Source organism: Candidozyma haemuli (assembly GCF_002926055.2).
Source record: "Candidozyma haemuli strain B11899 chromosome Unknown G_2014730914, whole genome shotgun sequence".
NCBI lineage: Eukaryota > Fungi > Ascomycota > Pichiomycetes > Serinales > Metschnikowiaceae > Candidozyma > Candidozyma haemuli.
Genome location: NW_020289905.1, coordinates 1038655 through 1063612, shown reverse-complemented (window position 1 = coordinate 1063612; position 24958 = coordinate 1038655). Strand labels below are relative to the sequence as shown.

Here is a 24958-nt window from a genome sequence, read left to right as displayed (position 1 = left end):
AAGTGAATATTCGTAAAAACACTAAACATCCAATTTGACTCATTTCCTCGAGCAAATCCCGAAAATCCAGCTTCTATTAGTGAACTTTCCACACCTTTAATGCCTAGCGTGAATTGTGCGAGATTTTTGCCCCAGGGGTAGCCAAGGACCGGTTTTACCCAAGGGTTTTGATTATTTTCTTTGGTCCCGGGTAAAGTAGACAAAGGAGAGTTTTGAGGCGGTTCTGGACTTATTGACTTGCAATTGGGCATGGATGGTAACCAATATTGGCTCAGGCCAGTAGGTCCCTAGATCTCACGAAAGCCACGGAAGGAACCGCTACTCAGCGGTTTCCACAGCTCTTTTAGAATTTAAGTCTTCTTGCTTCCCCATACTAAGCTTCCTTCTACTATTTGTATGGCTTTTCGGTGGATATATAGACGCGGTACAGTGGGGAAGCATCTCATGATATATATACTTCCATTGGCACGTATGATGAAGTATAAACAAATTTTCATATCTTTGTCCTATGAATGTTAATTTGGATGTTACTGGTCAGTCCTTAGCGAGTGTCCTGCTTTGTTTGGTGACATTGACAGGATTGGCGGTGTTCCTAGATAAGGGTGTCCACAGAACGAAAGCTTCGAAGGGATCGTACAGAAGGTTAGTTGACCGTCCTTACTATTTGTTTTCGTCCCTGAATTGCCCTTCTTTTTATGCTAACAATGCGCTGTCCAGTTCTTTTTTGGATACCTTTCATGGTGTCTTAGAAGGTTTAGCTCTTTTTACAGACTTTGTCAATTCTGTGGCCCTACTAACGACGGTTAATGCTTTCAATGCTTTTATAATTGCACTAAATTATATTCTGAGTTGGGTTAAAAACACTCTTTCACTGGCCCATTTGCTCAAACAAAGAATCACGCTAGACACTTTAAGCCAGTACAGCTACCTTACAATAAAAAGCCTTAGAAGAGCTTACTCAAGCGTTTCACTCTCCTGGCTTAATTCTGCCATCTATAATGCCTATAATAATGGACAAATTAGGTATGGAGACTTCTCGGAAGACCCTTTCAGGATGAAGACAGAAAGTGTCTTTAAAGCTTTACAAGGACATGTGGGTAATTCCAGCTCTATCAACCCAAACTTGCTTACAGTTGCTCTTGTCAGATCCTTTAACTCAAACGCTTATTTATCGTTCTTAGCTCGCTTCCTCAAGCAATTGCTGGATTTCGTGAAGCCATACCTTCTTTCAAGACTAATACGGTTCATTGACCATACTGACTATTCTGTATCTTCTGGAATAGCTATTTCCCTTGCAATATACCTCAATTCAATGGTTTCAACATACTTGGAAGCATTGGAGGCGTATAAATCCAAGGAGCTCAACATCGCCATAGAATCCTCATTGAAGGCCATGATGTATAAGAAACTCCTACGCTTATCACCACAATCCAAGGAACAGTACTCCTATGGAAGAATGCTTACACTCCTTACTTCAGATGTAAGAAGGGTAAGTTCTGCTGCTGATAATCTTTCAAGTTTAGTTCTCATCCCAGCCCAACTTCTAGTATGCTTAGTTTCATTATGGAATATCTTAGGACTGGCAATATTGGGCAGTCTACTTACCATACTGGTATTCATTACTTTAAATTCATACATTTTCGAGCTATCTGCTTCCAAACTAGAACAGCTACGGACCCTGAAGATTAAAAGAGATCAGGCTGTGAACGAGCTTTTCTCATCCATGAAAGCCATCAAGCTATATGCTTGGGAGAGTGTATTTATAAGGAAGCTCTTCTTTATAAGAGAAGATGAAGAGATTCCTGCTAAAAGAGGACTCAAAACATGGAATCGACTTTCAAACCTTTCGTGGCTGGTCCTTCCATTTGTTGTTTCATTTGTGACCTTTTCTTTACAAGGAAGCCTTTCAACCAGGCAAACAACTACAGATATTATATTCCCAACGCTAACGCTACTTCTGATGCTACAGAGTCAGTTAACCAGTCTGCCGCAGCTTTTATCTACTTTCCGGAACGCTAGACTGTCAATTAAAGAAATCACTGCTTTTATGAATGCACCAGAAATTAAAGGTGGTTTTGTTACTGACGACTCCAATAGTGCCATCAAGATAAGCAATATGTCTTTCAGTTGGGGCAAGCAGAAGGAGGAAACTATAGCGCTTAAGGATATCAGTTTAGATATAAAGAAGGGAGAGCTTGCTTGTATCACTGGCAAAGTTGGATCAGGCAAGTCAGCTCTACTCTTGGCCATTCTTGGTGAGCTAGAACTGTCCAACAATAATGAAAAATTTACCAGAAACGGTCTGGTGGCTTATGTGAGTCAAACTCCATGGATAGTGAACGGATCAATTAGAGATAACATTTTATTTGGACAAGCCTACCAAAGGGAATCATTTGAAACAGTTCTTTCCGCTTGCCAGCTCCAGGAAGACATTGAAAGGCTTCCTAATAGAGAACACACGGTTGTGGGAGAAAAAGGAACATCTCTTTCTGGCGGTCAAAGAGCCAGAGTAGCACTTGCAAGAGCTGTATACTCTGGGGCAGATATACTAATTCTTGACGATGTTCTAAGTGCTGTGGATAACCATGTGGCTAGAAAGCTCATTGAACAGCTCTTTTCTCCCCAGGGACTTCTAAATGGTAAGACTGTGGTCCTAGCTACAAGCAACACTTCAATTCTAGGTATGGCAAAGAAAGTGTACTCTTTAGAGGAAGGGAAGATGACTGCCCATGCTGGTGGATCGAGATGGCCAGGTATTGGATGGTTACTGTCTGGAAATGCTTCCAAGGAACCTAATAGTCTCCTTCAGAAAGCAAGCACTTCTGTGATTGCTCCAGCCCAGTTTGACTACGATCCATTCAAAGAACATCTTGAAAGATTGTCTGGAAGGGTAGTTGAGAGGTCACAGAAAGGAACAGTTCTGAGTAGTACCTACCTTGATTATATCAAATCCTGTTCAGTGCCACTTCTCATACTTTCCATTGCCCTTTCCATCTTGTCAAGCATGCTGCTGGCCAGTACCAGGAACTGGCTCAAGCTCTGGTCTGACAATCCAAGTCTTGAGTATTCTGCTAGATATGCTTTATTTGGTATTGCTACAGAGCTTGTTAGTTTCCTAGGCAGCTGGCTTGTGATATCAAAACTAGCAATCGACGCTGGACAGTATATGTTCAGAAAAATGACTTTTGGTTTGGTTGGTTCGTCTATGGCCTTTTTCGATACTACTCCAGTGGGTAGAATCATATCAAGGTACGGTGAGGATCTTGAGGTCTGTGAAACTCTGCTTCCATCAGTGGTCTTTAACGTATGTCGAGACTTTCTTTCCAGTGTTGTAACTGTCATGGTGATCACCTATAACAGTCCAGTTACCATTCCCCTTTTGTTCACCACAGTCCTAGCTTTCTGGTACTACCAAGCTGTTTACATATCAGCACAAAGGGAGTTTAAACGTTTAAGTTCTGGTGCTCTGGCACCGTTCTTTTCCTTAGTTCAAGCTTCATTGGATGGAGCAAGCACTATCAGAGCTTACGGTCAGGAAACCTGGTTTGAGAAGGTTCAATACGCTGATAACGATTTTCAATCAAGAACCCAACTCTTGACTTTATGTTTGCAGCAGTGGCTTTCCATAAGACTACTGTTCTTCACTTCCAGCATTTTATTCTTTTGTTCTTTATATTTTGTGGTTAACAGGGCAGAAGTAACTGGAGGAACAGTGGGAATGGTAATGAGTTATGCGTTTACAGTGTCTGGTTCGTTTAGAGCTATACTTGGAGGACTCACAAGGTTGACTACGGACTCAGTTGCAGTGGAGAGGTGTTTGGAGTACGCTACTCTTGTTCCTGAAGAGGGGCCTAAGGATGATAAGAAAGGCTTACCAACTTCTGGTGACATACGCTTCGAGAACTACTCAGCAGGGTACAAAGAGTCAGAACCTGTTCTAAAAAATATAAACGTTTCTATTAAGGCTGGTGAAAAGATAGGTGTTGTTGGAAGGACAGGTGCTGGAAAGAGTTCCCTAGTACTAGCTCTCTTCAGAATGATGAACCCTATAGAGGGAAGAATACTTATTGGCGATAAAGATATCCAGGAACTAAACCTTGATGAGTTAAGAAAAAGCATCAGTATCATTCCTCAAGATCCATGTTTGTTTCTGGGCACAATCAGACAGAACATTGATCCTTTCAATGAATACCCTACTCATAGAATATGGAAAGCCTTAGAAGATGCAAAGCTCATTGATATGATACAGCTGTTTGAAAATGGCTTGCAAAGCAGAGTAAACGATAATGGGACTAACTTCTCTGGTGGCCAGAAGCAGCTACTTTGCCTAGCTAGAGCACTTTTGAAGGATTCCAGGATTCTTGTTCTAGATGAAGCAACTGCCTCAGTTGACTCTGAAACAGATAAGCTTATTCAAGAAGTTCTAGCTACAAAGACCAAGGGAAAGACGGTTCTAATTATTGCCCATAGAACAGACACTGTCTTGGATTCAGACAAGATCTTGGCTTTGGAGAATGGAGAGGTCAGAGAGTTTGGTAGTCCGCAGAGCTTGTTGAAGGATAGTAATAGTTTGTTCTTCAGCTTCATCAACGCAGGCGTTTGATGGAGAATGAAATGTATGCTAATTCAATGCTATATACAAATATGCTGAGTTTTGATGTCTCACTTCCTGGTGAAAGCGTATAAAGTAGAGTCCTTGGTGCTGAAGAAGACCTTATATGGAGAAAAGCCCTTTGGAAGGGGAATCTCTAGTCTATCATCCTTACCAAGCTTAACTTCTGGGTTTTTATTAATAAGGGAAAAGTTTCCATTGGCTAACTCTGTTTCCACAGCCAGCGAAAGCTGGGGTGAATGGAACGAGAGTAGAAACTCACCGTTTTCGAGTGTTTTCGTCAGAACGCTCACCTCCATGCTTGGCTTTGAATCAACCACCTCGATTTTCTTTGGTGCCGGTTTCTCCTCCTGTTTCCTCTTGACTTCCTCCTTCGGGTCCAACGAAATCAGCCCTATCTCTTCAATCAACGGCCTGCTCTTCTTTCCCTCTATATTCATCAAATCCGGCAATTCGCCCTCCTCCTTCTGTTCCGGTTCCAACTCCTCTAGAAGCCCAAGAACCTCGTTCTGCTTGATTTCTTGCAATTTCTTCTGGATTCCGCCCTTAAGCTCCTCTTCAGAAACCTCCGTTCTCAGTAGCTCCCCCTTGCTAAGCATCTTCGGCACGCTATACGTCCTATCAAGTACAATGCCATACATGAGCTCCACAGACTCAATGCACCATTCAATCAATATAAGCCTTAGGTCGTTGTTCACCTGTACCCACAGAAAGCACTCTGTATTGATACAACAGTCGTAGACGATCGAAGGCACGCCCTTCTTATCCTTATCCCGTCTTTCTGGCGACACAATAAGCGGAATCTCCCATTCGTTTTTCACAATCAACGGAAACACCTCTTCTGGAACAAACTCCCCTGGTGGTTTAGGAACCTGTAAGTCATGACACACATTGATAAACACCTTGGTTGAAAAAGCATGTGAATCGTTACCCTCAACCACCCTCGTCTTGACCACAAACCCACCGGTTGGATCTAGCACTATAGTTTGTGGATCCTCCATGTCCTTCTGATGATTCAAGTGTATTACAGACACTTTTTAGGTGACTCGCACTTGACTCAAATGACTCGCAGATGGGCTTTTTTTTCCACCTCCTCTTGAATCATCTTCACACCCCAACGAGAAACTGTTTCGAAGTATAAATACCCGCCGTTTTCCCACTTTCTCCAGACAACTTTTCCACAGATTTCTCACCATGAACGTGTTGGTATACCTGGGACGCGGCACCACGCCTGAACTGGTGAAACATACCGTGGAGTCCTTGAGGCTCCATCTTTCTCCTAATTATGCTGTGGTGACGGTGTCTGAGCAGTCGTTGCTTGGGGACCCTTGGCAGTATAAAACGCTGGTGTTGGTGATTCCAGGTGGAGCTGATTTGCCGTATTGCGATGCATTGAATGGCGACGGGAACCTGAAGATCACCCAGTTTGTGAGGAAGGGTGGTAGGTACTTGGGGCTCTGTGCTGGAGGGTACTATGGTGCCAAACGGTGTGAATTCGAGGAAGGGGACCCGATAATGGAGGTAAGTGGGCCTAGAGAGTTGGCTTTTTTTCCGGGAATTGCTAGGGGTTGCGTTTATAAGGGGTTTGATTATGAGTCTCATGCTGGCAGTAAGGCTGTTACTATGGCTGTGAATACGGATGCGTTGCCGCTGAGTCCTGGTAATGTTGATGTTTATTATAACGGCGGTGGGTTGTTTGTGGATGCTTCGAAGCAGCGCAATGTGGAGGTTTTGGCTCGGTACGCTGCTCCTCAGACTGACCTTCAAGATGAGGATTTGGCTGCTGGGGTGTACTGTAAGGTCGGCAAGGGCTGTGCTGTGCTTTTTGGAACGCATCCAGAGTTCTCGCCGGCGCTTATGAAGGGTGACGCTTCAGATCAGCATTTTGCGCTGGTGAGAGCCCAGATTGAAAGTAACGACTACGAGAGAAAGCGCTTCTTGAGAGCGTGTCTTCTGAAAATGGGTCTTAAGGTTAATGATGACGTTGAAGGGTCTATTCCACGGTTGACGCCGATTTATCTTTCTTCGCTGCTTGACCCAAGTAATGCCAGGGGATTGCTTAGCACGCTCCAGGAGAATTTGGACTTTGTGGCTCCAAGAACGTTTGAAGATATAAACGACACTTTTGTGCTTCACGATGAAAAGGATTCAGATATTACTGAAGACTCGGAAATGGACGGCGAACAGTCTTTTGACCAGGTTCTTTCAGCTCCAAAGCATATCAAGTTCTTTACTTCAGATGCTTTCCCCAGTCATACTGAAACGCCATACTTCAATATGGAAAAGTACTTTGCCCAGTTGAAGCGTCTACACGAAGCAAATAATGAACTGATTGGACTGATTGGTTCTCTTCTTGCATATGGTGAAGTGGTTACTTCTACTAATACCCTTCTTGATAAGAATCCTAACTGGTTGGAACACCTCCCTCATGGTCTTACATTCACTGCTACTACACAAATCGCCGGAAGAGGACGTGGCGGCAACGTCTGGATCAATCCCAAGGGCGTGATGGCAACCTCTATCTTATTCAAGCTTCCTAAAGGAGAGTCCAACAGTTCCATCATTGTCACCTTACAATACTTGTGTGCACTTGCACTTATAGAGTCGATCTTGGGCTACGGGTCACTTGTCCAGGGCCAAGGCTCCGGCTATGAAGACTTACCGTTGAAGCTTAAATGGCCTAACGATATGTATGCATTGAAGCCTGAGTTCTACAAGAACATATCTGATAAAGACGATGTGAGTAATACTGTGGAAGGCGATGACGAGAAGTGGGCAAAGATCTCGGGTTCGCTTATCAACTCCCAATTTTTGAACGGCCAGTTTCACCTTGTTTGGGGCGGAGGTGTTAATGTTTCCAACGAAGCTCCAACGACTTCCCTTAACCGTGTCCTTGCCAAACTTAACGAATTAAGAGCCGCCAAAGGGTTGCCTGAGCTCCCACCTTTTGAGCATGAAACGCTTCTTGCCAAGCTTGTATTCAACATGGAGCAATTTTACAATGTGTTCCAGAGGTCTGGCTTGCAACCATTCTTATCGCTTTACTACAAGAGATGGTTCCATCTGAACCAACACGTAAGGTTGGATGCTGAAGGTAACGGTAACGTCAAGGATTGCATTATCCGTGGCATCACAAGCGACTATGGCCTTTTGGTTGCAGAAGACAGCAACACACACGAAAAGATGGAGCTCCAGCCCGATGGAAACTCCTTCGATATCTTCAAAGGTCTCGTCTACAAGAAGAGATAGAGCTAAGATGTCCTTATATAGAGTTCACCCATGTAATTAGAACACTAGAAAACACGATTGTATGAGTACCTGTTCGCTTTAAAAACGCTTTTAATTCTTTTTCATGTTTTCTGGTCTTTTTTCAATTCTTTCTTCCCAATGGTAACTGAGTATTCTTTGAGGCATTTATAGGTGCATTCAAGGCAAAGAGAGAAACCACCAGTTTTTCACCCAATTTCCACCAAATCGCCCAGAATCCTCGACTCCGGGAAAATTCACCCACAAAATACCCCAAAACTACTCTCCTTTCCCAACTTCCACCAAAACCTGATTTTTCAGTAACCATCACAGAATTCCCAATTTGCACCCATCTGCCTCTCATACTTAAAAACCAGGAACATACGCGACATCAACAGACCCCAGATCAACAAACCCATCTCTAATAACCTCCACCACAACGGCCATAAACAGTGAAAAGCCCCCAATTTTTACCCAACCCAAATACTTCAAAGTAACAGCTGTTCAACCCACCCGACGAGAACCCACCCAAATTATCCAGAATATCCAGAACATCCAGAACCATTCCATAACCACATCACATCAACCTCACCCACCACTTCCACACCACCATGAAAGTACACATACGAAATTGGCACGGCGTGGCGACGTGGCACTGGAAAGCTGCTCACAGTGAAGGCGGCGACGAACTATGTGGAATCTGCCGTGTTCCTTTTGACGGAACATGCCCTAACTGTAAGTTTCCAGGCGACGACTGTCCTTTGGTGCTAGGCAAAGGATGTACACATAACTTCCACCTCCATTGCATACACCAGTGGCTAGAGCAAGATTCGTCTCGAGGTTTGTGCCCGATGTGTCGACAGACGTTTATAGCACAGACTGTGGAGGGCGTGGGGACTGAACAGGCGTTGGAGGACCTACGTACGTTGGTGAATAGGCACCAGGCGCAGAGAGAGCAGGGTAGTACTAGTGGAGAGTATGAAGCTTTTAGTGAGTTGAGCTAGAGAGGAGGCTGAGGGAAGACGATGTGATTTACTTGGTATAATGAGGGATGCTGCCAGACGAGGAAGTGACATTGGCGCTCCACATGTCAAGGCATAGCAATGCCGATAGACACCAGAGCTGGGTGTTTTCTAGAGAAGAATCTCATCATTAATGAGGTACTGTTTCCATGACTTTAAGACTGTTGCACGGCTGGGGTATACCGGTTCCGAGCACCGCACAGTGGCTTCAGCTGCCTCATACCCAGAACAAGACTCAGCAATTGAAACACCCCAGACAAATTATTCACTCCTGAAGATCCCGAAACCACTCTCCTTTGGCCTTTTCCATTTCCTGACCCACCGCATGTCATCTACCACTGCAACATCCTAGTCTTACTGGTATTCGCGAACCGAGTTTTTCACCTATCACCATAGACCTAGTTCTTCCTCAAGCATGTTCAGACTTACGGTCTCGCCAATATCGTTGGCTCTCAAACGGTCTGTCCTTCCGTCGAGCCGAGTGGCTCTTGCCAGACGGACTTTCCAGACCACGCCTTTCTTTAGACAGACGTTTAAAGAACAGCCGATTTTAACCGACCCATCGAACGGTGTTAAGCAGTCGCCAGAAGATCCCGACCACGGCAAGGAAAGAAAGGATGTCACAAAGAAAGTGTTCAAGCCTGAAGAATTGGAGGCTGCCAGACTCGCCAGATTGGCTAACCTTGGCTGGGTAGGTAAACTTCCTGAAAAATGTATCCCATATGCTGAGCTCATGCGTTTGGAGAAACCCGTTGGAACCCTTCTTTTGTTAGCTCCATGTTACTGGGCCATTACTATGGGTGCCTATACTATAGCTGCTCCAATCCTCAGCACTTTGACTACCATTGGCTTGTTCACTATTGGTGCTTTGGTCATGAGAGGTGCTGGTTGCACCATTAATGATATCTGGGACAGAGACTTGGATAACCAGGTCGCTCGTACTATGGAAAGACCAATTGCAAGTGGGAGAGTCTCTGTACCTCAGGCTGTTGCCTGGTTAGCAGTTCAGTGCTTCGCTGGCTTGGCTGTTTTGTTGTCTCTCCCATTTGAATGCTTCTACTTGGGTGCACTTTCCCTTCCTTTCGTTGCTGCATACCCTCTTTTCAAGAGGTACACATACTACCCACAAGCAATGCTTTCCATTACTTTTGCATGGGGCTGTTTGCTTGGTTTCCCTGCCATCGGCGCTCCACTTAATCTTTGGGTGGCAGGTCCATTGTTCATCTCCAAGTTCCTCTGGTGTATGATCTACGACACCGTCTACGCTCACCAGGACAAGGTTTACGACATCAAGGCTGGTATCAAGTCTACCGCTTTGGCTTGGGGCGACAAGAGTAAGCCAATCATGTACCTGATGGGTGCTTTGCAAGTGGCCACTTTCTTGACTGCTGGTGCCATGAACTCCATGGGTCCATTCTTCTACCTTTCCGCTGCATGGGGTTTCCAAAGACTCTTTAGACAGCTCAAGAATGTCGACTTGGATGACCCTAAGAGCTGCTGGGCCATGTTTACTGGTAACATTCGTACTGGCTACATCTTCTGGTTCGGCATGGTCATTGACTACCTTTTGGTACTCTTTGGATTACTTTGAAGAGGCGAATCTATATCTCAGGACTCTCCTGACTCCGCATCTTCTTCTAGATAACTTTTATAAGTAGCATGAAAGTTGGCGTAAACTTTTCCTGTAAGTCTCAGATCTAGACGTGCAAACGTCTTTACCATGTCTGAGTCTATCCTGTTGGCTTCCTCATCCACCAATATATCCGTTAAGTATTCGTATAGAAATGCAATGGGTAAGTCTGAGGGCATGAGCTTGAGAAGCTCGGGTGGACTAAAGTATTTGCCAAATACCGTCACTAAACGCTTCATTCCCTCATGTCTAGATAGCTTCTTCTCAAACTGCAAATATGTATCGAGAATCTGCTTCATGCTAGATTTGATGTCGTCCTCAGGGCGTGTTTTATAGTTAGTCTTTAAGCTGTGTGCTAAGGATTTCACGTATGAAAGCTCCCTAGGAAATGGAGGCTGCTCATGAATAGCTAGCCAGTATGCGGTGGTGTGGTCAGCATTATTGATGCATTCATCTAAGAGCTTTGCTCTGTCAGTCTCATGGAATAATGAATTGAGGTAGACCATAGCTTGGTTGGTTCCAAACGAAAGCAGCGGAAGCTCTTCCTGGTGAAGACATAAACAAATAAACAACTCGTAAAGCGTTGTGTAAATAGAAACCAACGTTTTACACTCACTTCTGGGGCCATGGATACCCAAGTAGTCAATCCAATTGATTCGGGCCGAATGGCCCTCGGCAAGATCGTTTTCGAGTTTGAAGGATGCAAATAGAATTTCCAAGTTCACGTACTCTTCTTCAAACAGCTCATTTTGCAGCTGAAGGAACTCAAGCTGCTCATCAACAAGTTCTCTCACCAGCTTAAGGTCAATCTCCTTCTTTTCTTTAATGTGCTCAAATAATGACTGCTCGATGAACTCCAACTTCAATGAGGAAAATCCAGCGTCGAGATCATGAAGCTTGGAGTATTCTTCAAGAATATGCCTGTGAGTGGCCTTGTGTTTTCCATTTTTGTTAGACTCAAGGAACGTAAGCCCCCTCTGAGGATGCAACTTGAGCAATTCAAGAAGCTTCTTGTTGTATAATTCGCTGTCTTCGAACTTCTCCTTGAGTTGGGTTAAGATAATGTCGACTAAGTCAAGAGAGACGTTATCCTTCGTCGCAATGCCTTCGTCTGAAATAGAGACCCCTTCCTCTTCTACCCGTTTATCGAGCAATTTGAATGCAATGTTTGTGATTTCGTTGGCGGTACTGTCTACCACAGAGGGGTCCTTTTCTTTTTCTTGCTGTAAAAGCTGTAGGTGAATCTTGACAAGGTGCCAGCCCTTGTCATCAAAGCCCTGAAGAATTGTCGAGTTGGAAGCATGGCCAGAAACCCAAATCTCAGCCTCAGAATCGATCATGTCGAACGTCAGTTTAAGATCTGTCAAATTGCGATAAATTAAAACCCTTAAGGCGCCAAAGAGCTTCGAATCAACAGTACTGTTCTCAAACGTAGATTTGATGAAAGCGTCCTTGAAGTCGCCTGGAACTTCCAAGACTCGAAAGTGATCAAGGACAGTCCAGACAGCCTTCTCCAACAATAAACCTTCATAAACCTCCTTATCGAGATCTTCAATGAGATAGATAAATATTCTGGGGTCAAAGTCGACCTTGGAAGCCTCATTGAAGAGATCGAACTTGGAAGTGACAAGTAGAAGGATGATATGTAGAAGTCGAAGAACACCAGCCTCATCTTTAAGCGCCTCAAGCTGACTTTCCCAGTCAGTTTCTTTATCTTTCAACCCCTCAAGAAGGTTTTGAAGCTTCATCGATGTGGAGCTTTCCTGGTACATGTAAAAGAGTGAGGTCTCGTTATGAAGCACCACATTGGCAGGCTGCAACGAGACGTACCGCTGACCAGCAGCATCGATATCCACTTTTTGGAGCCAGGACAGCAATTCCAGATGCGAATAGTAGATCGGTTCAGCCAAGCGTTGGATTTTCAAATTCTTGATTTCGCCTAATGCACGATCTTCAAATACCTCAGCCATCTTGAAAGATTCAACGACCTCAAGAGTTTCTAGCGAGCTGAATGTCAAACTGAGAGTATCTTGAAAGTGAAAAAGACCTAGAAGGTACGGCCACACCACGGCCATGCCGTTGGTCGGGTACCCCAAATCAATCCAAGTAAGTGTTCCTCTAGTAACGTCACCAAACGAGTTGATAAACATCGCCATGGACATCGATTCATTCGTTCTCACCGAAAGCAAGTACTCTTCCTTGCCCTCAGCATCAAAAGGCAAGATATTAGGCCTGATCTGAGGTGTCTTCTCGGGATTATGCTCAAACAAAGAGATTCGTCTGGTCTGTTGCAAGTCCACCACATCGTAGTTCTCTCCATTAGCCACCAAACAGATATTACTATAATTAGCCAGCGTTCCCGCCGCAGATGACACACCCATAAGTGCACCCGTATACGGAATATCTCGTAGTAGCTTGACTGTCTCTGGCGGTATAAACTGCACCACCCGTAGCTTGGTCGACGTAAACACAATGACCTTATCGTGGATATTTTTCGTCTTTGGGTTCTTCACCTGGCTCAATTCCAGTATATCGTTCACATCCCTGATCTTACCAACATGACATGGCAGAAGCTCAGGAAGCGTATACACATATAGTGTTCTGTTGCACACCACAAGACACAACTCGACATCCGGCAAAGGCATGATTTTCGTCACACTCACATCTTTCTCTGTCACTTGCAATTGCAAGATGAGCATGTAATCCAGGGCATCCTCGAAGCAATGAAGGTGGAGGATCTGGCCCTTTGATGTGCCAATGTAGATACTTGACTTGTAGGAAGCCACGGTCGAGATGGACTCGTCATTTTTCAACGGTAGTTCCACTGGGAGTTGTGCAAGGCGAAGGTTACCCGGAAGCGGTCGTAGGGCCTTTTCAGAAGCAGCCATGGGGGGTTTTGGAGATGGTGATTTGGGATCTGGAGAAGTACGTAGGTGCTTTAGTATAGGTGTAAGGGTGCGAGGTAGTCTGGGGTACGAAGAGATAGTGGAGGTCAAGAAGGGAGAGGAAGGAAGAAGGTAAAGGAGGAGGGTATATGTGGGTTTGAATTGGGGGTGTTTATTGGTGTTCTTTGGGTTTGCTTGGTGTTGTTGGTGTTGTTGGTGTTGTTGGTGTTGTTGGTGTATGTGCACTGTATTTTGCAACCACTAGAGGTAGCAGTCTAAATGGTGTAGTAAGATTCAAAAAAAGATAGAGGATATGAATTGAAGATCCCGGGGCACATTCTGAAAGGATGAGTTCCCCATCTCTCGACGAACGCCTCCTCTTACATGGTGTGTAGGAGCTCGAGATAACTATACTGTCATATCTAATGTAAAGGTCCTTTGGCCAAGGCTGCTTAGGCAGCTGGCTGAGAAGCAGGTTCAGCCTTCTTCTCCTTTTCACCGTCACTTTCATCCAAGCTCAACGCCTGCAACTCAGTTGCTGGTGTAGGGAGCGAAGGTGGGAAAGCCAAGTTGTCTCTGTGGGCAATGTACTCCGAGTCAGCAAAGCCCAAAATGCCTTCAATATCAGCAGACTGCTGGCCCTTGATCAATTCGATTTCAGCACTCGAGTAGTTCACTCTGCAGTGGCCCACTTCGACACCCTCGCTGGTATCACTTTCCCTGGTAGGCAAGACCTCAATGGAGACACAGTCGTGGACATTGAAGTTGCCCTCGACGCTGACCACACCCACAGGTAACAAACCAGCTCTGTCCTTTCTGGTAAGCGCCTGGAAGCAGCCACGGTCGATATAGATGGTACCCTTGGTCTTGAGACCGTGCAAGAGCCAGAAACGTCTATCGGACCGGATCTGCTGATCACGAGGAAGACCCAAGAACCGCGTGTGCAAGGGAATGTTGCCATTGTCGATTTCCTGCTCGACAAATTTGGCCTGCTGCGCCGGAGTCCAGCTCTCGTCGGTGTCCTGGATATTCAGCACAATGTCCAAAATACAATGGGGTTGCGTAGACAAGGTGATGATGGTGGTGACTCCGACGTTGGTAGCCAATTCAGCGGCAATAAGCTTGGTGGTCATGCCGCCAGTGCCGACCTTGCTGCCGCCAGTTTCTTCCTCAGTGGAAACGGCGATATCGTCAATCTTGTCCACCACAACGATGGGCTCCGCGTCTGGATTCGACCTTGGATTGTCGCTATACAAGCACTCCACGTCAGTCATCAAGAAAAGATAGTCGGCGTGAATCATACCAGCAGTAATGGCAGAAAGCGTATCGTTATCGCCAAACTTGATCTCAGCCACACTCAAAGTATCGTTCTCGTTGACAATTGGAATCACGTCCATGGCCAAAAGCTCATTAAGCGTATTCGTAGCGTTTCTGTACTGGGCAAAGTCGATGATGTCATTTCGGGTAAGCAAGATCTGGGCTATAGGCTGGTTCAACTGTCTGAACAAGTCGTCAAAAAGCCCAATAAGCCTGCCCTGGCCCACAGACGCCAAAGCCTGGAACGCAGCCAACTGCTTGGGTCTCTCCTGGGTGTTCACTCTCTTCATGCCAAAGGCAATGGCACCACTCAGCACCACGACGATCCGGTGGCCTGCTCTTCTTAGCTTGACCACGGTTTCGACGATGTTGGAAAGATTGGCGATCCGAGGTTCTCTGGTCACCTCGTCCACAAGCGACGAGGTACCCAATTTGATGACAATTGTGTATTGCTTGGCCATTTTGGAAGAAGAACAAGTAGTAGGTAGTTGGAAAGCCTGTGCGAAGGAACGACAGGTGACTATATAGATAGAGTTTAGCAGGCAGACAAACAGCAATGATAGAGGAAAAAAACACGGAGGGCTAAAATTAGGTGAAAAAAAAAATAGAAAAATAACTTTTTCATAGTAGATGTTTTTAGGAATTGGTTATTTGGTCTGGTGAGACATGTCTCAGACCAGTGGGTGCAAATTGGCTGGGAGAAGGAAGAGGAGGGGGAAGAGGGAGAGAAGAAGCAGAGGAAAGGAAGAGAAACAGAGAAAAGACGAAAAGACGAAAACAGTAAATGTAAAGTAAACCACCAAAACCAGCTTTCATTCCTCGACGTTCATTTCATGAACGTCTCGAAATGAACGTCTCGAGCATGTGGCTAAGCGGCTTGGCAGCAACTGTCGAGAAGCCGCCGAGGAAGAACAGGCAACCCCACAGAATCCAACGGTGGGAGTGAAAAAGATGGAAAACGGAAAAAAGAAAAGTCACTTTTCTTTGGATTGTTTGTTTTTGGTTGGTTTAGCGGGTTTTTAGTTTTGGTCTGGCTGGGTTGCCTGGAATTGCTTGGGGCCCACGACCCACTGGTATCTGCTGAATTACCAGATCTGGTAAGGATAAGGCCCAGAGAAGCCACGTCCTGGGAAGGCGAAAGTGGAGGAGCTGCTTAGAGGATTTACATAGTGGAAATTTCATTCTCAGTGAAATGGAAATACATATTACTAGACGTCGACTTGTGTGCTGAATGTATGTGTTATTGTCTCCTTTGGTATTGTCCTTAGCGGGTTTTCGCAGCCAGGGTCTGGGGCGGTGGATATGGCGTGGTGAAGTGACGCAAAGGCAATGTTTGGATGTAAGTTGCTGTGGAGGCCGGGGGAGGTACTGGGGGCCCTTAGTTATAGGGATTGAACGGTTTGCTGGTGGTCTTTTGGGTTTGTGGGTTTGGTAATTGAGGTAGGTTGTCTGACTGGTCTGACTGGTATGTGTAGGTGAGATGGAGATGTGGAGGAATGGATGAGTCATGGGGTGGTTCCTTGTGTGTGGGTTGTTTGGTGGATTGGTGGATTGGTGGAGTAGGGGTGGAAAGGTGACATTGGATGGTTGTATTGGGGGGTTGGAAGCTGTGGAGGTGGATTGGTGGAGGGTATTATGGGGTGGTGCTCACTGTATGGATGTAGAAGAAGTGGTGATACTGTAATGCAATAATCTGTGAAAAGGGAGCAAAAAGGGGTTACTAAGGTAGCTAGGGCTCTATAATTGATGATAGGTGATAGGAAACGAGTGTTCTGATTTGCAAAGGGGGTATTCATATGGCTGCAAAATACCCACTTTGATGGATGTGCCATGCTAGGCCTGAACTACATGCTCAATTCCAGAAGGCCTAACTATACCTTATGGTTGTAGGAGATTTGAGTAGATACCAGAGTTTATCGGACCACCACCAAATCCAATGCTGTTCTTGGTTAGTGTACTTGAGGTGGCCTAGTGAAATATCCATATACTAGTACTAACCCACCAACACCAACTGTCCAAACCTGTCATCCTCCAAACCAGAAACCAGATTCCCAGCACCCAAAAGTAACCAGTTCCACCATAAACTTACTTCCCCTGCAACCACACCCCCCCTCTTTGTGTATCTTAGTACCGTTCACTCACTACCTTATCAGCCTCACCATCAGTCCCACCACCACTTCCACACACCAACCTCCACAGACTCTTACACACCTAAGAAAACCCACTACAAACATCAAACCCCCAAAATCCACCCCCTTTAACCGTTTCCCAACCCCTGGGGTCCCTCCACCTCATCGCCTGGTGCCCCACCTTTCTCCACCCCACCTCATCTCTTCACCTCTGCTCTGCGCACTATAAACTACATGTTTCGACTACTGACACTAAGAGCATTCACCACCAGCATCGTTCATGGAGCTCCTAATAAGTATAAAATGCCGCCTAGGCCCATGTGGCTTATAAAAGAGGACGAACTCAATGAAGAGTTCATCAAGGGCGGAAGAGGACCAGGCGGTCAGAAGATCAACAAGACCAACTCCAAGGTCCAGTTGACCCATCTACCCACAGGCAAAGTTGTCACTTGTCAGTACTCGAGGTCGCAGGAGAAGAATAGGAAGAGGGCCAGGGAGATCTTGGCCATGAAGCTTGAAGAGATGGAGGATCCAGAGAACTGTCGGTTGGCAGCTGTGGCTAAGAGGAAGGCTGGGGTGAAGCAGAATAGGGCCAAGAAGCTGAAGAAGAAGTACGCTAAGGAAGAGGCGAAGAAGAAGAAACAGGGTGGGGATGACGTGGAGCCTGAAGGTGAGGTTCTTGATATTGAAGCTGAACTAGACCAGCTACTTGAACAGTCCCGCAAGGGGAAGTAATGATGGGTGGTATTGAAGAAGAAGACGCGATAAAGAAGACGTGATAAAGAAGACGTGATTTTTGGTTGAATGGGTGGAGATGATAAGAGTTATGGTTCTGGAAGTTGCCACTGCAATATGTTTATCAAGGCGGTTTAAACAATTAAGGTGCTACCACGCGTCTTCAGGGTACGCTTGAGACTATGGCAGCTCATTCAATTCCTTTTGCAGTGATCCAGTGTCAATTACTGTTTAGTGGATTGTCTGGGTGTGATGTTTTCATTCGTGACACGGTTGGTTAACTCAAGGAAGCTACCTTGCCTCTAAGTGCTAATTTACGTCTAAAGGAAATCACCTACTACACGCTACGAAAGCGTCCGATTTCTTTCATCAAGATATTCCGGAATTTGTTGGTGTTTTCTTGGTAAACAAGTGGTTCCAGTGTATCTCTCTAGACATACATCGTTTAATTGTATCTTCTGGTGGCATGCTCTGCTTGTCAGCTCACCAGAGACCTTCAGAGAGTCATAAATACCCTACTTGCCAGCAATTTCCAGCAATTTCCAGCAATTTGCAGCAATTGCCAGCAAACAACCTTACCATCAACCAGATCACCCAAAAACAGGGCAATCCCCGTGGAAATAGCCTGACATCTACAAACACCAAAACCAAGCCCAACCCTACCATCCATCACTTACCTAACCCTCCCCAAACCCCCTCGTCACCAATTTCCACCCAAAACCTCACCCACCTTCCTTCCACCCTCGGTGCACCGGCATAAACAAATCCACTCACCCTAAACCATATGGGTTATCATTATTGGCTATTTGCACCCATTCCGCCATATTAGCCCAGACTCCCTCCATAAGACCCACCACCAAAACCCCAAAAACATCCAAAAAATAAAAAAAAGACCCCAATCCTATCATCCCTGTCCCTACTTATCCCAAACCATCCTCCCCCTCTCCCCACCACTGTTTGTTGCTGTTTTGCGTTCCTCCCCCAAAACCCACTATTGTCACTTCCAGGCAGTATTTTTCGCTCCTCCCTATTTGGCTCCACATCTACACATATAATACACATAACTCACAGCCACACGTTTTTTCCCGGTTGACCGCCCCCAATGGTACTCAGATTCGACAAATTCCTCCTTTTTGGCGACTCCATCACAGAGTATTCTCATACCCAGCAGGGCTTCTCGCTAGCTGCCAAGTTGCAAGACGACTATACCAGGAAGCTAGACATTGTCAAACGGGGCTTTTCTGGTTATAACACCAGATGGGCGCTTCCTATTTTCAAGGAGGTTTTGGAGACCGAGCTGAGTGGTCCTGGCGATATCAAGCTTTTGTATATCTTTCTTGGGACGAACGATGCTGCTACTACGTTCCAAGGTGTGCCTATTGACGAGTATAAGCTGAACTTGGAAGCTATGGTGCAATTGGCTGAAAAGAAGGATATTAAGATTATAATTGTCGGTCCTGGCTTGCACGACCAGCCATTGGCGTTTGACAGCTTCGAAAAGAAGGGTAGACCACTTTCACAGGCGTTTTCCAGCTCCAAGGCTACCAGAGAGTACGCTGACGCTGCACGGGAGGTAGCGTTGGCACACAAATTGCCATTCCTTGATTTGTGGTACTTGTTTCAGAAAAGCGGAGGCTGGTCTTCCGAGGAGCTTTTGCTGGGCAAGCCTGATTTGAGTGAGTTCTTGCACGACGGTATTCATTACACTGCCAAGGCGTACGAGGTGTTTTACGATGCATTGATCAAGCTTATCAGGAAGGAGTACTCAGAATTGCTGCCTGAAAACCTCCCACGCCATCTTCCGGATTATAAAGACATTGATCCTGATAACTACGAGGAGTCCATTTTCCGTGGCCCCCACAGTCTAGAGAAAACTAAATAGAGCCCGCTGGGCGATTAGATATGCTTTTTTTGGAAGTGTAGGGAGAAAAAGGGATATTGGTCGTAAGGATGGATTGGTGTTGACTCAGCCGTCACTGAGGACTATTTCTATGGTGCTATAAATCTATACAACAGGCGTGGTTGAAAGAGCATACGATGACAACTGGAATAGCATGGAAAGGAGTCATAGCTGCTTATTATGGAAGGAAGCCTTATGTCAGGACTTTTATGGAACTAGAAGGCTAGCATGGTATTGGCATCTTTCCAACCATATTCCAATGCCTATTATATCGCCAACAAAGAAGAGCTTCCTGGAAACCCCATGTCCCTAGTTGACAACAAAGCACCAGTGAAAACTCCTCCTCCTCTGGCACCATCCAATACTCGTCACTTCCAATCTAGGAACCCCAGAAGTGCCCAGAATGCTCTTTCCAAAACACCTCTCCCTTCAGAAGCCCTACGGCCCCCAGCAGTGCTCTGTGGAGTATCCGTGGGAAACATCAACAAGTCCCAGCTTCTCGAATCGTACCCTTCAGAGTCCAAGTCTGAAGGTGAAGTTGACTCCAACTCAAAGTCTGGATGCCCGCCTATACTCACCCCAATCTTGTTATTATGGATAGATTCCCAGCAAAGGTACAATAAAGCATCTGCTCCATCTTTTTCAAATGGTCGTACTTCTCTGGGGTACACATTCAACGAGCTATCAGGCAAGACATCAAAGAAATAGGAACCAGCCTTTTCTCCCATGCAATCTAGTAGGAACCGTTCTGTAAACACATCGGCGGCCAGAACCAAGTAGACGAAAAGCAGAAGAAACGTAATGAGCATTTCCGTTCTTCTTTCGAAAGAAGAGGTCGCCGCAACCCACTTATACTTTGTCGGTATAGGTACTTCTGCATCCCCCAGCGGTTCACAACCCGAGGACGAAGAAATAGGCATTTTTGCATGTTGATGCCGGGTTTTGCTTGGGGAAGGCTTTGGGCCTGGGAATTACGAGAGACATGGATGGTGGGAGTATGCTGGAGGAGAGGTTGGTTCTCTATGGTTGTTAAGGATAATTTAAAAAAAAAACAGTATACGGTGGTTGTTATGGATAAGAGGAGATGAAGGGGCTGGAAGGAAAGTGTGGATTACTTTCAATCATTGAATGGAGTGGAAGGTTGCCCTGTCTGGCCCTGGAAGATGCCCTGTCTACTTTGTGATCTTTACTGGTACTCTCAATGTGGCATAAGTGCAAGATATAAATATCCATTTATTGGTGGAGTTCCAGGCCCATGTGGCTCCCAGATAGCAAAGCAGGGTTTAAAAGTTGACAGGTTATTCCATAAACAGTAGTCTATGCCTCCAGCTTCACCGAAGCCAGTACAGACGCTCCCGTCATTGGCTACCAAAACCTCCCTCCAACACTTTCACCACCCCACCTCCACCTCTACCGCTTTATACCTTTTTCAAATGGCAAATGGAAAAACGCCACTATACCTTTGTCGAGACAAATAGGTAACAGTGCAGCTTGACAGGGCGACGCGGCGAGTAGCATGGACTAGACAGTTACTCAAAAGCAGTGGTAATTTAGACAAGCCACAAAGCACACTTTACAAAAAGCAGGGGATGTTTATTCCAGGGAGTTTTTATGGTTGGCGGGTTCCTCGGGTTATGTGCTGGTGGAGTGTCCGGGATTAAAACTGATATTGGCGGCAGTGCATCGTGATAGGGCTAAAATGTCTCATTTCCCTGACAAGGTAAGCGACAAAGCCGTGGACGAAAGGTTACCATGGGTTTGAAGTGTTTGTGTTATTAGAGAGTGTGATTAAGTTTAGTGGTGGTGGTGAAAGTTGTATTGGGGACTGATACTAAGGGAAATAGTGTCCACCTGCCTGTGGTATACAATAAAGCTTCTGGTGGGATTTAAAGAGTGCTAGAGTTTTTATAGTGTTGTTGCTGAAGAATTCCCAAATGATAGTCCAGAGAAGATACCTACAAGTAACGAACCGAGTGGTGCTTCGTAGACAAAAACACCGACGCTAACAACATATTGGGTTAGCCGAAAATAATTGCTGTATCCGGATATGTCGGCGACATCGCCACACCAAACATGCTCCCCTCAAGCAGTACCGGTGCCGTAGAGTTTAAATGCTGTGGTTGGCGATTAATGTACTTATAAAGGCATTTATGGTTGGAAGGATATGTTTCGTCTTCATGGCTGTGTTTGGCTGATATAACTATTCTGCTATACTAAAGAGCTTGCTGAAGACCACGGTTGATTCGTTGCTTACTTTCTACCAGTTTACCGGTATTACAGGAGAAGAAGGAATAATAGATAGGCTTTTGTCTGAGAGTAGCTTCTAGCTTCCGACTCATCTATGCTTGGACACAACTGCTTTGACTATGGCTGCAAGATAAAACATATCTGGACAGAATCCTGAATTTCGCTAAAAATTTAGTCAAACGCTCTTGCCATGTTCCAGTATTTTTCCCTGGTGTTTATCCCAAAAGACTTCTATCCTCTGTTTCACCAGATTTATGTAGCATATAGCCTACTTTCGTACATTTGGATGAATCGCTTCTTTTTTTTTTTTTTTTTTGGTAGATAAGTCTTCTGTTTCCTGACATAAATATCACTATTTTCTCTTTCCAAGAAGTCAATCAGAAGCATTATATATGCTTTTGGAACCACATGTTGGATGCCAGTATTCACATATTACTTCTAGTGAGCTAGTGAGGTGAAAACACACGTTCCTGGATGAAATAAAAGAGAAAGCAGATTCAATAAAAACCAGCCATTTTCAATAACTGCATAAGTATTCTAATTTTCTTCCATAAACTCGTTTTCACCTCTTTTTATGTGCTATAGCTCTTTGAGCACACTATTCCGAGAAAGCTTAAGATCCACATCTACACCACAATATTGAATATATGAGCTATAAAACTTGCCAGGGGCATTAAAATCAAGAGAATTAAATAGAAATGTATAATTCATTGTGGTAGGACGCCTCTAAACACTTATTTTACTTTAACTCCCTCAATATTTGGTTTGACGTTCTGAAACTTCGTTATGTGAATATTAAATGCTTAATAACTAAGTAAATGTTTTAATATCTAAAAAATGTCATTTTTGGTCCTATTTGCTTAATTAACTTATTTAACCTGCTTCCATAATCCTAACAAGTCGGTCCCTTGGCCCAGTTGGTTAAGGCGTGGTGCTAATAACGCCAAGATCAGCAGTTCGATCCTGCTAGGGACCACTTCTTCCCAGGGCGTGTGGCGTAGTTGGTAGCGCGTTCGCTTAGCATGCGAAAGGTCTCCGGTTCGAATCCGGACTCGTCCATTTTTTTGCACCCACCACCTTCTTTTTAGAAACTACAATCAACTGTTTAAATCCAATCTGTTTACTACAAAAGGAATATATGACAAACCGTCTAGCGGTGATGTTTCGTGTTTGACCCGCATACCATTAAATACAAACCGTTTCATTAGAGCACCACTTCCTGGGCCAACATCTTCTTGTAGTCCAAGATCGAACCCTCCCATCTGGTGGCAGTCTTGTTCTCAATGACGAAAATGTCCTTGGCAACCTTATCCAACAATCTAAAGTCGTGCGACACAACAACAACACCACCGTTGAAAGAGTTGATAGCATCAGCCAAGGAGTCGATGGTGGACAAGTCCAAACCGTTAGTGGGCTCATCCAACAAGATCAAGTTAGGAGACTCAATGGCTAAGAGAGCGAAAACAACTCTGGATCTCTGGCCCTCAGACAAGGTAGCCATCTGGGAGGTCTGGCCTTCACCGGTCAAACCGAAACGACCCAACTGTTGTCTCCAGTACTGGAAGTCCTGGGAGATGTTGGAGAATCTGTCTCTCACAAACTCCAATGGAGTCTTGGTCAAGTCCAACTGGTCCTGGGAGTGCTGGGAGTAGACACCCAACTTGATGTGTGTATGCTGAATGACTCTACCCTTCTGAGGCACCAACTTGCCCTGGAACAAGTTCAACAACGTGGACTTACCCACACCGTTAGGACCCACAAGAGCCACACGCGAGTCCATATCGATACCAATGTCCAAACCTTCGTACAAGTTGTCTTCGTCCTTACCAGAGTAGGAGAAGGACATGTTGTCGAAAGCCAACACTGGAGGAGGCAACTTCTCCACGTCTGGGAAACGGAAGGTGAAAACCTTGTCTGGAACAACAGGCTGGATCAAACCGTCGGCTTCCATCTTGTCCAAGATCTTCTGTCTAGACTTGGCCTGTCTGACCAAGTTGGCATAGGTACCAGCGGAAGCAATAAACTTCTTGATGTGCTGGATTTCTTCCTGCTGCTTGTGGTACTGCTTCATCTGGTTGGTCTCCAATTCTTGTCTGGTCTTGACGTAAGAGTCGTAGTTACCACCGTACTGGGTAAGCACCTTCATTCTCATGTCAATCATGTTGGTACACACACCGTTCAAGAAATCCTGGGAGTGGGAAACCAAGATCAAGGTCGACTCCCATCTCTTCAAGTATTCTTCCAACCACACACAGGCAGCCAAGTCCAAATGGGCAGTAGGGTCGTCAAGAAGCAAAAGAGTAGGCTTGACGAAAAGTGCCTTGGCAAGAGCCACACGCATCTTCCATCCACCAGACATGTCTCTGGTCTTCTTGTTGATGGTGATAGGGGTGAAACCCAAACCGGTCAAGATGACAGCGGCTCTGGATTCAAAAGTCGATGGGTCCATGGAGTCAATCTTCTCGTACAAACCTTCAAGCGCTGGGTTTTCAGGACCGTCCTTGACAATGATATCCTCCACGAGGTCCTCCATTCTCTTAAGTTCAGCCTCGGCCTCTCTGACAACGTAGTTCAACGCAGAGTGGTCAGATGGCTCAGCTGGCTCGTTCAAAAGGTAAACGTCAATGTGCTCTGGCACTGGGTACTCTCTGGCAGCAAGCGACTTCAAAAGCGTCGACTTACCACATCCGTTTTCACCCAAAAGACCGTATCTTCTGCCGTAGTTCAATTCCAAAGTGGAGTCCTGGATAAGCACCTTACCGTGGAACAAAAGCGAAAGCGAAGAGATCTTGATATCTCTGGACGTCTCCAAGGAGTCCAAAACACCGGTGGTCACACGGTCAGACAATCCGTGCTCGTCAGTCTGCAACTTCAATTTGGCGATCTGGGCATCGGCATCGTCCACGTCCTTCTCTTCGGCATCCTTCTGGGCCTGCTTCTTAGTCTTTTTGGTGGACTTTCCTGCGGCGGCCTTGGCGGCTTCTTTCTCGGCACGCTTGGCTTCTCTCTTAGCTTTCGAGGCGGAAACAGCAGACATGGTGTAGACTTTTTTAGTTTCTGGAAGAGGAAGAAGTAAAAAAGGGTACTTTGCTTGGAAGAAGAAAAAGGTTAGGATTAGTATGGAGGTTTGCGAAAAAAAGCGTCTCATCGACGGTGGGGCAGTGTATGCAGGCACGAACCTTTTCGAAGCCTAGCGAAAGGGTCCAGCAATGGAGGGTAGGTGTTTGGGGACTGG

The 24958-nt window shown here is 45.5% G+C and overlaps 11 protein-coding genes and 2 non-coding genes across 13 annotated transcripts; 8 read left to right on the top strand and 5 right to left on the bottom strand. All coding sequences in view use genetic code 12, as the record gives it.

Annotated features, from left to right (window-relative positions):
- Positions 1 to 1054: 1054 nt before the first annotated feature.
- CXQ85_004538 (uncharacterized protein) lies at positions 1055 to 4603 on the top strand (the record flags this gene model as incomplete). Its single annotated transcript, XM_025488152.1, has 1 exon — positions 1055 to 4603. The coding sequence occupies one exon, from the start codon at positions 1055 to 1057 to the stop codon at positions 4601 to 4603; it is 3549 nt and encodes a 1182-aa protein (XP_025341960.1).
- A 59-nt stretch (positions 4604 to 4662) lies between these two features.
- CXQ85_004537 (uncharacterized protein) lies at positions 4663 to 5613 on the bottom strand (the record flags this gene model as incomplete). The annotated part of the gene is made up of 1 exon (XM_025488151.1): positions 4663 to 5613. One exon carries the CDS (start codon positions 5611 to 5613, stop codon positions 4663 to 4665), a length of 951 nt encoding a protein of 316 aa, XP_025341959.1.
- A 193-nt stretch (positions 5614 to 5806) lies between these two features.
- On the top strand, positions 5807 to 7861 carry CXQ85_004536 (biotin--[acetyl-CoA-carboxylase] ligase; the record flags this gene model as incomplete). The annotated part of the gene is made up of 1 exon (XM_025488150.1): positions 5807 to 7861. One exon carries the CDS (start codon positions 5807 to 5809, stop codon positions 7859 to 7861), a length of 2055 nt encoding a protein of 684 aa, XP_025341958.1.
- Positions 7862 to 8469: 608 nt separating this feature from the next.
- CXQ85_004535 (anaphase promoting complex subunit 11) lies at positions 8470 to 8862 on the top strand (the record flags this gene model as incomplete). Its single annotated transcript, XM_025488149.1, has 1 exon — positions 8470 to 8862. One exon carries the CDS (start codon positions 8470 to 8472, stop codon positions 8860 to 8862), a length of 393 nt encoding a protein of 130 aa, XP_025341957.1.
- Positions 8863 to 9295: 433 nt separating this feature from the next.
- On the top strand, positions 9296 to 10471 carry CXQ85_004534 (4-hydroxybenzoate octaprenyltransferase; the record flags this gene model as incomplete). The annotated part of the gene is made up of 1 exon (XM_025488148.1): positions 9296 to 10471. One exon carries the CDS (start codon positions 9296 to 9298, stop codon positions 10469 to 10471), a length of 1176 nt encoding a protein of 391 aa, XP_025341956.1.
- Positions 10472 to 10517: 46 nt separating this feature from the next.
- CXQ85_004533 (CORVET complex subunit) lies at positions 10518 to 13398 on the bottom strand (the record flags this gene model as incomplete). Its single annotated transcript, XM_025488147.1, has 2 exons — positions 10518 to 10562; positions 10600 to 13398. The coding sequence occupies 2 exons, from the start codon at positions 13396 to 13398 to the stop codon at positions 10518 to 10520; spliced, it is 2844 nt and encodes a 947-aa protein (XP_025341955.1).
- A 449-nt stretch (positions 13399 to 13847) lies between these two features.
- On the bottom strand, positions 13848 to 15173 carry PRO1 (glutamate 5-kinase; the record flags this gene model as incomplete). Its single annotated transcript, XM_025488146.1, has 1 exon — positions 13848 to 15173. One exon carries the CDS (start codon positions 15171 to 15173, stop codon positions 13848 to 13850), a length of 1326 nt encoding a protein of 441 aa, XP_025341954.1.
- Positions 15174 to 17144: 1971 nt separating this feature from the next.
- Positions 17145 to 17576, top strand: CXQ85_004531 (uncharacterized protein; the record flags this gene model as incomplete). Its single annotated transcript, XM_025488145.1, has 1 exon — positions 17145 to 17576. The coding sequence occupies one exon, from the start codon at positions 17145 to 17147 to the stop codon at positions 17574 to 17576; it is 432 nt and encodes a 143-aa protein (XP_025341953.1).
- Positions 17577 to 18678: 1102 nt separating this feature from the next.
- On the top strand, positions 18679 to 19458 carry IAH1 (isoamyl acetate-hydrolyzing esterase; the record flags this gene model as incomplete). Its single annotated transcript, XM_025488144.1, has 1 exon — positions 18679 to 19458. The coding sequence occupies one exon, from the start codon at positions 18679 to 18681 to the stop codon at positions 19456 to 19458; it is 780 nt and encodes a 259-aa protein (XP_025341952.1).
- Positions 19459 to 19844: 386 nt separating this feature from the next.
- On the bottom strand, positions 19845 to 20396 carry CXQ85_004529 (uncharacterized protein; the record flags this gene model as incomplete). The annotated part of the gene is made up of 1 exon (XM_025488143.1): positions 19845 to 20396. The coding sequence occupies one exon, from the start codon at positions 20394 to 20396 to the stop codon at positions 19845 to 19847; it is 552 nt and encodes a 183-aa protein (XP_025341951.1).
- A 2229-nt stretch (positions 20397 to 22625) lies between these two features.
- CXQ85_004528 lies at positions 22626 to 22699 on the top strand. Its single transcript has one exon. It is a non-coding gene; the product is annotated as a tRNA-Ile (tRNA).
- Positions 22700 to 22709: 10 nt separating this feature from the next.
- On the top strand, positions 22710 to 22782 carry CXQ85_004527. The gene has a single exon. It is a non-coding gene; the product is annotated as a tRNA-Ala (tRNA).
- A 145-nt stretch (positions 22783 to 22927) lies between these two features.
- Positions 22928 to 24760, bottom strand: KRE30 (ATP-binding cassette family ATPase; the record flags this gene model as incomplete). The annotated part of the gene is made up of 1 exon (XM_025488142.1): positions 22928 to 24760. One exon carries the CDS (start codon positions 24758 to 24760, stop codon positions 22928 to 22930), a length of 1833 nt encoding a protein of 610 aa, XP_025341950.1.
- Positions 24761 to 24958: the final 198 nt, after the last annotated feature.